We start from the raw sequence: 14,357 nt of genomic DNA, 5'->3' as shown, positions 1-14,357 counted from the left end.
TCTCTTCCCACTACTCTCTTCTTCTGCTTTTACTGGTCTGGTCTCGGGGAGAACATTCAATCGGTGTGTCATCACTTTGGGGTCAATTCCCGGCATGTCTGAAGGCTTCCATGTGAAGGTCGGCGCGTGACTTCGGATCAGGGCCATGACTTCACCTTTTTGTTCTTTGGTGAGGCTGGCATTAAGACTGAAGACCTTGTTTGCATCTGCTTCTGACAAGGGGAAGGTCTCCAATTCTCCAACTGGCTCTGTCCGGGCTTCTTTTGTTTCATCCCTGACCTCCAGAACTTCCGAGTCGAGTGCTTCTTCAGTTGAGCTCGGCTCTGTTACTGTGGCCAAGTATACTGCCCGTGCTTCATCCTGGCTACCTCGAACCATTCCCACTCCTTCCTCTGTTGGGAACTTGAGTGCTAAATATCTGATGCTGGTGACAACTTCAAAGTTGAACAGCGCAGGCCTCCCCAAAATCACATTGTAGCTCAGTGGGAGTTTGACCACCAAAAACACCTCATGATGGGTGCGATCTCTGGGTGCTTCTCCCAAGGTAAGAGCCAGCTTTACTTTTCCCTCTACAAGAACCGGTGCTCCTCCGATCCCCTTGATTGATGACTGGTCCCGAACCAGCTGTTCCTGTGGAATTCCCATCTGCTGAAACACTCGGTATGGTAGCAAGTTGACTTTACTCCCATCATCCACTAAGACCTTCTTTACCCGATAATTATGAATGACAGCTTCAATGACAAGCGCATCATCATGGGGCATCTGAATACCCTGAGCATCTTCTGGGGAGAAGGTGATGATCATGGGAGAGTGGTTAACGATTTGCATGACTTCACTACTGCTAGTCTCTCCTTCCCGGTTTCTCTTCTTTCCTCGGCGGCTCATCCGTCCTCCCGTTCCTCCAACAATCATGTGGATGGTCCCACTGGACCCATCATTCACTGGTCTAGGTCCTATTCTTCTAGGCGTCTGAGTTGTCGGACCAGACTGAGGCCTCTGTCCCTCTGGTTTTTTCACAAAATTTTTGAGGTGTCCCCTTTTTATTAGCCTCTCAATCTCCGCGATTAACTGAAAACAGTTATTCGTATCGTGCCCATGGCTCCGGTGGTACTGACAATACTTGTCAGGATTTCTTTGATCTGCTTCCGACTTCATGGGTTTGGGCCACTGGAGGAACTCCTTATCTTGGACTGCCATGAGCACTTCGGCTCTGGAAGCGTTGAGGGGGGTTGGCTTCTCGGGAACCCAAGGAGGGAGCACTCTTGGTTCAAGAGCCCGAGGAGGAGGTGGAGGCCTTTGATCCCTTTTCTCCCAAGCCTGTTTGTACGGCTCAGGCCTCTTTCCATGTTTCTTCTCGTGTCTCTCCGGCCTTCTCTCCTCCGGGGCTTTTTCTTTTCCGGCCATCCCTTTAGCAAATCTACTCGTCACCAAGGCGTCATCCTGCCTTATATACTTCTCCGCCCTCTTCATCAACTCAGCCAGTGAGGTCGGAGGTTTTCTGCTCAAAGAACCAAAGAACTCGGCAGAGGTTGTTCCCTTTTGCATGGCCTCCACCGCTCTTCCTTCATCCAGCTCGGGAATCTGCAGGGCCTCCGTATTGAAGCGGGCAACATACTCTCTGAGTGATTCACCTTCTTTCTGTTTCACTGTTTCTAGATAGCTCGTCTTCCTATCAGCTGGCACCCCGGCTATGAACCGGCTGATGAAGCGGGTGGCAAGATCTCCAAAACTTCTAATGCTTTCGGCCTCCAGGCTGTTGAACCACGCCCGCGCCGGTCCCGAGAGTGTTGTTGGGAACACCTTACACATTAAGGCATCTGACAGGGTTTGCAACTCCATAAAGGTCTTATAGTTCATGACATGCTCTCTCGGGTTACCAGCTCCATTATAGGCCGCCATTGGCGGCATCATAAACTTCTTGGGAACGATCTCCTGCTGCACTATCTTTGAGAAAGGAGAAGAGGTGGGCAAAGAGGTTTGGCTCTGATCTTTCTTACCTAGCTCGGCTAAGAGCTGCTCTTTCAACCTTTTCAGCTTTTGGTTCATTTTCTCGTCTTCCGGGCTGGATCCTTTGCCCCAGCTGTATTCCTCCTCCTCTGTTTCAGTTCTCGTTTCCCTGGTTGTTCCGGCAGAATAGTTGTCCGCCTCCTCATTTTCTATCAACTCTCTTGCCCTTCTCCCATGGATTCGGGCCTCCGGTTCTTCCTCTTCCCGGGCATCGTGGCTGTTAGTTTGGAGGCGGTCAAAGGTAGGTCGGGGTTCATTGGTTCTGGGTTCTTCCACTACTGGGAGTGCATTTACTGGGGTGCTAAGGCCCCTCTGTTGCATTATCTGCCCCAACCAGTGAGCAGTAGTCTGTAGCTGGAGGGCCATAGTTTGAATGTCCTGGTTAGACAGAGTCATGGTGGGAGTATTCCCTGCCAAGCTTGGCGAGGGATTAAGAGGAATAGGCGTTTGGTTATTCAACGTGGTAGGGCTAGAGAAGGAGAACTGCTGCCCATCTTGGGCAGAGCTCAGGTCATTTGGAATGTTAAGGTTACTTTCTTGGTGGTTTGCCATCGTGGATCTCAATGGGTTTTGAAAGTGAAAACTCCGGTGATGAAAAGATCTCCTTCGTTTCCCACAGACGGCGCCAATTGATGATCTGAGATCCAATAGAGTAGGGTTTTACAAGGGTTTATGTATTAAAAGATAAAACTTAAACTTTCTGGGGGGTTCCCCCTTTTATCCATTTCGCTATGCTTGCTGATGACGTGTAAAGGCCTTTCCATGATTGGGACACGCGTCTCTGACATACAGATTCGGATGTACGAGGGTATCAGCAGCCTGCTTCATGCGTAACGGCCTCTGATTCTCCTCGTGCGTACGTTCGAGCGGATCTGCTAGGCTGTCTGGGTATGGCTCTGGATACTGGGTTGGGCCAAGAGTCGGGCCGGACGCTGAGTCTGAGAGGAGAGGGCCTGCTGGTCGCGGACTGGGCCGATTTGGGTGAAGAAGCTTGGTTGAGCCCGGCCTTGAAGGTTGAATGAGCCAGGCTTGTTGTGCATATCAGGTGCGTGGGCCTTTCCAAGATGGGCTTTTGGCTATGATCCAGGCCCGGGCCAGGATGGAGAAATCCAGCGGTCATCAATAATATTTAGAGACCCATCTATAAAAATATAAGGATTTTTTTTATAAGAATTAATTTTAAATATTAGAAAGTAAATTATTATTTATTAGTGATATTTAATATTGTTAGAAGAAAAATATCACTCTACTAACAACGTGAAAATATAAAGCTTTTTTTATTATAAATTAAAGTATTAGACTTTATATGAAAATGTATTAAATCACAGGATAATTTTTTTTTTATAATTATCACTATTATGTATTTTAGATTTTGCTTTTTTTTTTCATGAAAAATAGTTTTTAAGAAAATATTTTACATATTTTTTAATATTTGAGATACTAAAAAAATTAATTAATAGAAAATATTTTTTTAATAAAAAAAAATTAAATTAATTTTTTGCACTCAGAGAATCTTATTAATATTACTATATATAAATTTATTAATATTTTTTTATTTTTAAATTAAAACTAATAAATACAAAATAAACTATTTTATTGAGAAAGATTTTCTAAAAAAAATTTTTCTTGAAAATGCTTTTCAAATATAAATTATTATCCGTAAATAAACGGTATTTTTGACAAATTTTTAGAAATATCTTTATTTTTTAGTAAAAAATTGAGACTCCATGTATAACTACTACATAAGCTTCTTCTTCTGCATACTCAGTCTCATCATTTTAATATAGTTAACACAATCACATCCATCAAATTCTGTTTATAACTTTTCTCATTCTTCCTTAAGATTTTCATAGGACATTTATCCTACGAAAAAAGAAAAAAAAACTTTTGACCTCTTAATTGAATACAAGTGAATGCCATTGTTTCTTTTGTTAGTGTTTCTTCATGAGTTTTAATTGTCGGAATGTATATTCTATTCTCTAATTTTTATATAAAATAATTATTTTACATTGAATTTTATGACGACTCTATTTGTCTTTTAAATTTATAAATTTTAAAATAACTTAATCGAGTGAATTATATATTAAACTACGTCCTGCATTCCTACCATGAGAATCAATTAAAAGAGAGATAAATTGGCAAATTTTTTACCATCGCAATTTTTCTAAATTCAGCATTTTTAATGAGTTTCACCAATTTAAATAAAATAACATAAACTTTTAGAGTAAAATAATTTTTTGTAAAAAGAAAAGGAGGCAAAATATACAAGCCATTTTTATTTGAGCCATAGTTGAATCTATCCCTAATGGAAGGAGGATCATCACCAACTTTCACTAATCCAACATGAAAAATGGCTCAAAGAAGAATGGTTGTAAGAATATAAATAAAATTTTAAGGAAAAAAAAAACTTTTATCGTCTTTTGAGATATATCAAAATTCATATATATATATTCTTCTTTTCTTAAAACTCAACATTTTAGTCCTTAAATTTTGATTTTTTCAAACTCAAGATCACTTTGTGAAATTTTATGTTTTTTTTTTTTCAGTTTCATAAGTTAAAATATAGGAATTAAATTATTTGTTTTTAGAAATCCAAGTGATAAAAATATTAATTTTAACATAATCAATTATTAAAAAATACCATTTTAATCGTTTCAAAGATAATTAACGAAAAATTTAACGGAATGACATCCAGTTCAATATAATCAAAGTACATGGACTAAATTGTTAAATTTTAAAAATAGAGAAAGATATGTGTTATTTTCGACATACCTCAAGGATGCAAAAGTAATTTATCCAAATTATGAACTTGTCATGTCATCCTTTTTCTTTATCATGGAAAAGTTGGGTGCTGGAGTCATGTTTGGTCCTCCTGGCATTTCAACTTTCAATAAGAATGCAAGCACAGTTTCTTCATTAACCGCTTTTGACATACTAGTCAAGTAGAACAGAACAGTTTTTCTCTGGCAGAAAAAAAAAAAAAAAAGTAGAACAGAACAGAACAGAAGAACTGGAGAAGCTATTTTGTCATTTCTATTTATGAAAATTATGCTAATAAACACAAATACCAGTGTTGAGCTGGGGATCACAATTTTCTTGAGCCATTTAGATCTAAGAAAACAGCAACTACTGCTTCAGTTCAATGCAAGAGAAAATCAATATGGTAAATGAAGCTTGGTGTAGAAAAGAATGCAACTGTAATGAATTTCTTTAATAGTTGGCACCACCAATAAAATCCCAATCCATATTTGTCTACAACTCTCTGAAATTGACATCATGGAGATGAATTCCCCTCTTACGAAAGACCAAGTAATCTACATACATTTACTCTGCATATGGCCTACATCTATCTGAAAACTCCTCTATGTTCTGAATAAAATGATTACAGGTTCACCACCAAAGTACTTGTTCTCCGTACAAGTCATGATTCAACAATAACTCGCTATAAATTTACATGAATAAAGATATGACAAACTATATGACAGATAAACCACCATAAACTCGAGGATTTGCGCTTACTTGGAAGTAGTTGTAACCCAGTTACCGCACTCGTGGAGGTTGTTGATGTGTTCTAGTTCCATCCTGCCTTGGATGCAGCGGAGAACGATACTGCAGTGGTTGGTGGCTGTTTTGGTAGTTAGAACGAACTTTACGCTCTCTTGGCCTTTCATCACTTGCTTCAATCCTCTCCAATGTCTCCACAACTTCTTTCATAGATGGTCGGTTCTTAGGTTCAGTTTCAATACAATTTAAAGCAAGCTGAGCTATTCGGAATGCTGCTTTTGATGGATATTTCCCCTCTAACCGAGAGTCCATAATGCTCTTCAGCTTTCTTTTATCATGTAAATATGGTTTGATCCAGTCCACCAAAGTATGTTTCCCACTTGGACGGTTCGTATCAAGTGCTCGCAAGGCAGTCAAAATCTCGACCAGGACAACCCCAAAACCGTACACATCACTTTTTACATACAAATGCCCTGTGTTATTATCAAAATGCTAACATTAGAACAAGGTTCCAAAATATCTTTTAGCTCAAGCAGTTTTAAAGCTCGAGTAATCATTAATCTAGTTAAAATTTTTTAGCCAGAATAACGATTTTTAGAGTATCTGAAACTGAAGATTCAGCATTACCTGTTGCGACATACTCTGGAGCAGCATAACCATATGTACCCATCACCCTTGTTGTCACATGAGATTGACTAGCCGAAGGCCCCAATTTCGCCAAACCAAAATCTGATATCTTGGCTGTGTAAGACTGCAATAAGGCATGAATGTTTGAGCAAGTTAAAATGAGCTTTTCTTCCTCCTACATCTTCCAAATGAAATGCATCTTATGTCACCAATAATTTTAACCATTAAAAGAGAAAGAAGATGGAGTTGTAAACAATAAATTGGAATATCAATTGTCAATCTTATATGATGGCATAAATATGAAAAATGATATGGTTGCTCTAAGTGGTGAACCCTACCCCATCAAGCAATATGTTTGAGGCCTTAAAATCTCTATAAATCACTTGCTTCTCTGATGTGTGCAAGAAAGCAAGTCCTCGGGCTGCTCCTATGGCAATTTTGAGCCGTATGTCCCATGAAAGTGGTTGAACAGTTGAACCCCCTGCAACAATTAATATTATAAAATGTCTAATGAGATTGAAACTCACAACAATTAATCTACTTGCGAAGATGCAGTTAATAATTCAATCAAAAGTATTTATAGACTCTTACTTCCAAATAAATGATTTTCCAGGCTTCCCTTTTGCATGAATTCATAAACTAGGAGAAGCTCCTTATCTTCCCAACAGTATCCTATCAGCCTTACAAGGTTAGGATGAGAGAGCCTTCCCAAGAAATGTATCTCTGACTGCAACAACAAGTTGACACATTCAAAACTAAACAATTTTTTACAAACATCTAAATGACAATAAAGTTTCGGCTAATTGTGAAAAAAGGAAACATCAATACTACTACAAGTGTGCATGTGCCTATAGTTATCTATGTGCACAAGCATGCGTGTCTCAATGTTGATCAACGTAGAGAATCCCTATAATTATGTTTGATTATACGGATTTTATTTTCTACTTTATTGTAAATATTCATATAGGTGTGTTGTAAATTATCCTAATTAGGTTGATTTTTTGTGTATAAATAGCCAAACCTTGTAAAGATCAATTAAAATTGAAATAAACACATAAAATTTCTTCCAAAATTCTCCATGGTATCAGAGCCCTACATCTGATTTTAGGGTTTCAATTTGAAGAACTTCAATCTTAGGGTTTCAAGAACCCTAACCCTTAAAATTGGTACTATTATACCTAGGAGCCTCCTTTCTTCTCACTGCCGGTACCAGCAGCGTCATTGCACTGTCGGCTAGTCCTCACGTTCTGGCAGCCGTCCTCCAAGCGCGTAGCCCTCACGCACCACCTGTGTTGGCATATCCCCTTCTGTCTCGACAAATTTGACTTGTTCAGATGCCGGCGACCTCCTCCTCGGCTTATTTCCAGCACTTTCTCCTGATTCTTGGTTGTCTTGGTGTTAGATTAGGTCTTTTTGGTGTTTGCACTTCTATTGGATTTTTTTACAGGTCTTTCATTTGGGCAGTCTCCTTTTCTACTTAGATTTGTTGTTTTATTCCAAGTCTGAGCATAGTAGACATGAAAGCGACTAATGAGAGTAATTAATTGCTTCTCATAATGCTTTGTCTCTTGGTAATGCTCCATGGATTATTGATTCTGGTGTAAATAGGCACATGACGGACTCTTCTAAAGGCTTCTCTAATTACCTTCCATGTCTAAACAAGGATAGTGTCAAAATAGCATAGTTCTTCCACTCCTATCTCTGGAATCGATTCTGTTAGTTGTACTCCAAATATTATGTTAGTTGTACTCCAAATATTAAGTTATCTTCTATTCTCCATATTTCTCATTTTTCTTTTAATATTTTATCAGTTAATGCTCTTACCAATGTCCTTAACTGCGAAATTGAGTTTTTTTCCTAATTATTGTGCTATTCAGGATTTTCAAATCGAAAAGAGGATTAACAATGGTAGACTGTACGATGGGTTTCATATATTGGAAGGGAACCTGAGTTCTAGTTCATCTCAGGCCTTTTTTAGAGATAATACGGATGTCAACTAAGAAATCATACAGTGACATAGACGATTAGAGCATCCATCCTTTTATGTTTTACAAAAATTTTATCTTGATTTATTTTCCAAAACTCAGTTTAGTTTTTTATTCTGTGATGCTTGCGAGTATGCTAAGCATACAAAAACCTCTTATCCCTCAAGTAACAATAGGAATCCGATTTCTTCTGTGACTATCCATTCTAATGTTTGGGGACCTACTCATACTGTCTCACTGTCTGGTAGTCGTTGGTTATTACTTTTATTGATTGTTGCATTCGCATGACTTAGGTTTATTTGATAAAAATGAAAAGTGAAGTGTTTTTTTGTTTTCAATCTTTTCATAAAATGGTTTGTACTCAATTTGATGCTAAGATAAAAGTTTTGAGAACTAATAATGGGACAGAGTATATGAATATTCATTTTTCTATCTATTTGGAGTCTAATGGGATATTATATCAAATTAGTTGTCCTTACACTGATGCTCAAAATAGTGTTGCTCAAAGAAAAATAAGCATATGTTGGAAGTAGCCAGATCTCTTCTTTTCACCATGAATCTTTCAAAAACCTATAAGAAATATACAATCTTAGCCGCAGTTTATCTCATTAATAGAATGCCTCTAAAAAATCTTACCTTTAAAAGTCCTTTAAAGGTGCTATAAGGAAAAAATGCTTATACTATTCTACCAAAGGTATTTGGGTGCATATGTTTTGTTCATACTAGGACAGGTAGAAAGATAAATCCAAGAGATCTTAAATGCATGTTTGTTAAGTACCCTCCCACACAGAAGGGTTACAAGTGTTACTCCTTCATTTAGAAAATACCTTGTTAGTATGGATGTTATGTTTAGAGAGACTGAACCTTACTTCAATACTACCCCATCACCTCTTTGGGGGAAGATTAATGAGAAAGAAGGATGATTCTTAGTCCTATAACTCTAGAGCAATTTACTCAGGAGGAGACTACTATACAGGGGGAGACTATTGGTGATCAGATTGAGCGTTTAGATAAATCAGATTTAAAGAGATACTCAAGAAGAAACAAAATAGAAGCAAAAAAAGCGATTGTACAGCCTACTAAGTGTCATGAATCTTCCTCTTCTCCATCTCGTGAGTCATCCCTAAACCTTGTGCCCATTGATAATCTAAATAAACCAATTGTTCAAAGAAAAGAGTTAGATCTTGCACAAAGCACTCTATTTCTAATTTTTTTTCTCTTGTGATTTTTTGTCTCCAACGTGATCCTAACATACAAGTTATTTTTCGTATTTTGCAATACTTGAAGTCTGCTCCTGGAAAAGGTCTCCTAGTCTCTAAATATAGTCATCTTTGCATACACGCATTTACATATGCAGATTAAGTTGGATTCCTTGATTATAGGAGGTTGACTACTGGTTATTGCACACTTATGGGAGGAAATCTTGTCACTTAGAGAAACAAGAAGCAAAGTGTTGTTGCTCGATTGAGTGCTGAAATTGAGTATAGAGCAATGACACAAAGTGTGTGTGAACTTTTATAGTTGCAAAGATTGTTGGAGGAATTGAAACTATTGAAAAGGGACAAACTGCTCTTATACTGCAACAATAAAGTTGCTATTAGTATAGCTCACAATCCGGTTCAATATGACCGAACGAAGTACATAGAGATCGATCGGCACTTTATTAGAGAGAAGCAAACAAACAGTGTCTTGAGATTAGATCACATCACTTTCGAGAGACAAGCTAGCTGTTGTATTTACCAAAAGTCTCAACATGGTTTGTAAGTTAAGCATGTGTGACGTCTATGCACTAACTTGGGAGGAAGGATTGACCAATGTAGAGGATCTCTATAATTATGTTTGATTATACGGATTTTATTTTTTACCTTTATTATAAATATTCCTAATTAGTGTGTTGTAAATATTTGTAATTAGATTTATTCTTTGTATATAAATAGCCAAACCTTGTAAAGGTCAATTAAAATTGAAATAAATACACTAAATTCCTCCCAAAATTTTCCACTCAATTTGTTAACGTGTGCATGAAAGAGAGACTAATGCAGTAACACTTTATATTGACACCACCACAAGGGCAGAAAATTGATGAAGTGACTATGCTTCAATTGTTGTCAATTGATCTACACCTCAGTCAGGCTCACAAGGTATACAATTTATGAGTGTTCTCTTTGTTATTTGTTTCTTCAATAATAATTGATACCAAAAAAATTACGGACTAAAGAGCATAGAGTTTGCTGGCCTTCAACATTGTGTTGAAAAGAGCCTGACCACAACCCAGGAAATTAAAATTCAATGAAAGACAACTATGCAGAAAACTTTGAGAAAAAGGGAGCTCCTTCAATATCTCTGACCTCTTCAGTTAAGAATGCTTAAAAGTGGAAAATGAAGATGGGGTTTAAACATATCTTTTGAACTGATTTAGCTCCAACTTTACAATTCATGTATAATTAGTTAAACCAGTTACTGAACGCGACAAATCCCCTACTCTCCCATTTAAGTAAAAAGATAAAAAATGCAATCTAAGATGAGTTGAAATGCACAGGAATTCAAAATGCAGAACACTTTATCCTTTCTCCACTTAAGTTGAATTACCTGCCATTCTTCTAACCCTTGCAAGCTCTCAGAATTCAACTTTTTGACTGCAACTATATTTCCACTTCCACTTTTCCCTGTTGCCTTCTCATCAAGCCAACCTTTGAAGACTTTACCAAATCCTCCCTCTCCAAGAACAGTGTCAGGTCTAAAATTCTTGGTGACAGCCCTTAGTTCTGCAAAAGAGAATATTCTCAAGTTGGGGGTGGGCAAGATCTGCCCATTTGGAAAAGCCTCATCGCTGCTTCTCCCAGAATATCCGCTATTCCCAGAGACATTGCTGCCCAGAGAAGACGCTGTATTGGTGCTTCGAGAAGTTGTGTTGCTATCCCGAGTAGAAGTTGTATTGGTAGTTGTCTGAGATATCCCCGCTGTAATCACGGAATTGATTTGAGACAATCCCATATTGATTAACCAATAGAAATAAATCTTTTGTCATTTAGATTAAATGAATTAGAAGGATTTAACATAATTCAAACAAGAAGTTGAAGAGCATAACCATATTCCTTCTTCAATAAGCAATCAATATGGCTCAGAAGCAAAAGCTATCAAATGAAATACTTGGAGCAGAGCAATAAAAATGAAGAATTCGAGAAATCCCATATGAAATATCGTTTGGATTATACAAATTGATTATGAAGTTATGAAAATTCTGAACAACCCTTTTATGATTAGAACCAGTAGAACAAAACCCAGATAAGGAACTTTCACAAATTACATGAAAGAAACAATAACAGAAGCAAGAACCAATACAAACACATGATATAGGATTATGGGTCAGCAAAGTTAAAGGGTTACCTGAACTGAGATGACCAGTGGTGGTAGGTGTAGGAATAGTAGCTGGAGAACCCCAGCAAATCCCCATCAGAAAAAGACCAGTTGGATCGTACAGAGACAAAAATAAGAGAAGCTTAATGTTGTTGGTGCCGCGTCCAGCACTCAAGGATTCAAAGAACGAAAGAACAGAAATGGGGAGTTGTTTAAGGAGAATTTTCAACTGGGATAAAGTGGGTGCTCTCTTTGACAATCCTTGCTGGAATCAAAGGAAACGGAGTGTCTGCGTCTCTAAGCGGATAGTGTGCAAGCAAACTAGACTTTTGAAAGGAAAAAGAAAGAGAAGAAGAAGACAAGAAGATGATGATGACTGAGTCTTGGTTTTGGAGGTTATTGTTAGGAAGAAGAGGCCAAGAGGTGTGAGGTTTCGCGGGTATTCAACAGCTTGAAGGTGGGGCGTTATTCTAAGTCAATTGCCGCGTTCGTGGAAACTGAAAGAGCTCTCTCTCTCTCTTTTCAGTCAGTCAATGTGAGAGAATTCAATTTCCTTTACAAATATTTTAAAAATTTACTATTTAATAAAAAAATTTATTAATTAATCCCTTTAATTTTTAAAAATATATTTAAATATCTTTATATTTTAAAAATTTATTAATTAATCTTTTTATTATTTTAATCATTAAATATTTTATTTTTTAATTTAAAAAATTTATTAATTAATTCCTAATTTTATAAAAAAATTATTAATTTATTTATTTATATTCAGAATATTTAAATTTTTTATAATATTTAACTATTAAATTAATAAAAAATTAATCAATAAATTTTTAAAAATTTGAAATATATTTTAACATATTTTTAAAATTAAAAATACTAACTAATAATTTTATAGAACTAAATAATAAATTTCCATTGGTTTCCTCTAATTCAACGTCAGTGACTACGATTTTAATTTTAAATATTTTAATTAATAATTTTAATAAAAAAAATTTTCAAATGAGTGTACAAATAAATTTGAGAGGTTGATTTTATTCCCATCTCCAATCTCCAATTCCATTTTTAAAAAAAAATTAATATTAAAGTACATTAATTTCAATTTCTTTTTAATCATTACATATAATTCAATTAAAATTAATAATTATTTTTATCTCATAATAACTGTCATTTTTAAAAATTATTTTTATTTCACTTTATTTATCACCTTAAAATTTTAAGGTAAGTTTAATTTTTATTTTTAATATATATTTTTATTAGTTTTTAAATCATTTAATATTAATGTATAAAATAAATAAATTTCATTATAGTTATTATACAAAAGAAAATTAGGAACGCAGATGTAAATAGAAATAGAAAAATTGTTAGTTAGTCCATGTATTATGCCAAAATTATTAATTCAGTCCTTATATTTTTTAAAAGTATCTTAATAGCCTCTAAATTTTAATTCTGTTACATATTTTGATTTGCTTTAATTTTTTTTTAAATTATGCCATTAATAATAAATATTTTCATTTCTGAATTTTTTACTATTATAAATTTTTTTCCTCGGATTTTATCATACTAATACTTTTAGCCTTTATTGGTCATCTGCTACAATCATTAATTAATGATTAAATTGTTAAATATGAATAGAAGAAAAAATAGCTCACGGGACTTACATATAATAGACTAATATATATATATAAATATTTAAATTTTAATAATTTAATCCTATATTTTTATTTAATTTTTTATTAATTATTTTTTAAATAATTAATTTTTTAAAAAATAATATTCTTTAATAATTGTATTATATTAAGATTAACACTTATAAATTCTTGAATTTATAAAAAATAAATAACTTAGCCTAATTTTTTATAAATTTAGTCTGATCAATAAACCTTTCAAAAGGAAAGGATTGAGAGTTTAAAATTGAACGGTGATTCAAAATTGGGATTTGACAGATGTATTATTAAATAAATATTTTAAAATTAGTAACAATATTTTTATTATAATTAATGATTTTATATATATATCTATATAAATAATTATTTAAAAATTTACTTAAATTTTAAGATGTAAATATTTTTAGAAAATAATTTAAAACTTTAAATAATAATATTCCATTACATGTTATAGAGGAAAACTTAAAATTATAATTTTATAATAACAATTACAAATAAATATTATTATTTTTATACAATAAACATAAAAATTTATGTATTTTTTCTTTATAAAAATAATAAAATAAAGTAAAATAATAATTTAATTTAATTTCTAAACTAAATTATTAATAATATTAATTATTTAAATTCTAAATTTTATTTTTTCATGTTATATGTTAGTTTTTAATAATTATTTTATTTTAATGTAATTTAAGAAATATAATTTTTTTTAACTGAAAATTGAAGATTGAAAGAATAAAATATAAAATTTTTTAAATTTATTTCGATATATTTATTATCAGATTAAATTTATAAGTGTATTTAAAAAATATATTTAATATATATATTAAGTGAAGAGAAATAAAATATTGACCTTTATAAAATATTGAAATTAAATTATTAAATTTTAAAAATAAAAAGAAATTGTGTTAATTTTGATTTATTCCAAAAATATTTAAATAATTTTTTTTATTTCACTAGTCCATTCAGTTTTTATAGCGTGGTAGTTTTAAATGGGTTAATTATTGATTTAATTATGATTAACAATTTTCTAAAGAAAAATCAATATTTTAATTTAGTTTTTAATGTGATGTTTTCTTCTTTTCACAATTTAATATTTTTATGATGTGATGTTTTTCCACTTAAACTTTATTTCAACAATTAAAAAAAAGGAATAAACGTTAATTTCATAAAAAAGAAAAAAAAAACAAAGTCACCTCACAGTCGCTAT

General features: G+C 34.0%; 1 protein-coding gene across 1 annotated transcript; it reads right to left on the bottom strand.

Annotated features, from left to right (window-relative positions):
• Positions 1 to 5,011: 5,011 nt before the first annotated feature.
• LOC110613953 (probable serine/threonine-protein kinase PIX13) lies at positions 5,012 to 11,961 on the bottom strand. The gene is made up of 6 exons (XM_021755387.2): positions 11,511 to 11,961; positions 10,713 to 11,083; positions 6,730 to 6,865; positions 6,477 to 6,619; positions 6,139 to 6,262; positions 5,012 to 5,984 (listed from the first exon to the last, which is right to left on the bottom strand). Exons 1-6 carry the CDS (start codon positions 11,575 to 11,577, stop codon positions 5,548 to 5,550), a joined length of 1,278 nt encoding a protein of 425 aa, XP_021611079.1. The 5' UTR covers positions 11,578 to 11,961; the 3' UTR covers positions 5,012 to 5,547.
• Positions 11,962 to 14,357: the final 2,396 nt, after the last annotated feature.

The sequence above is a fragment of the Manihot esculenta genome, chromosome 4 (genome assembly GCF_001659605.2).
Source record: "Manihot esculenta cultivar AM560-2 chromosome 4, M.esculenta_v8, whole genome shotgun sequence".
Taxonomy (NCBI): Eukaryota; Viridiplantae; Streptophyta; class Magnoliopsida; order Malpighiales; family Euphorbiaceae; genus Manihot; species Manihot esculenta.
This window is presented reverse-complemented; position numbering and strand designations above follow the sequence as displayed.

Coding starts and splice junctions, on each gene's coding strand:
- LOC110613953 (XM_021755387.2), bottom strand. CDS start 11,577: ATGGGGATTTGCTGGGGTTCTCCAGCTACTATTCCTACACCTACCACC. Junction 11,084..11,510: donor CACTGGTCATCTCAGTTCAG/GTAACCCTTTAA, acceptor CCGTGATTACAG/CGGGGATATCTCAGACAACT. Junction 6,620..6,729: donor GGAAAATCATTTATTTGGAA/GTAAGAGTCTAT, acceptor TAATTGTTGCAG/GGGGTTCAACTGTTCAACCA.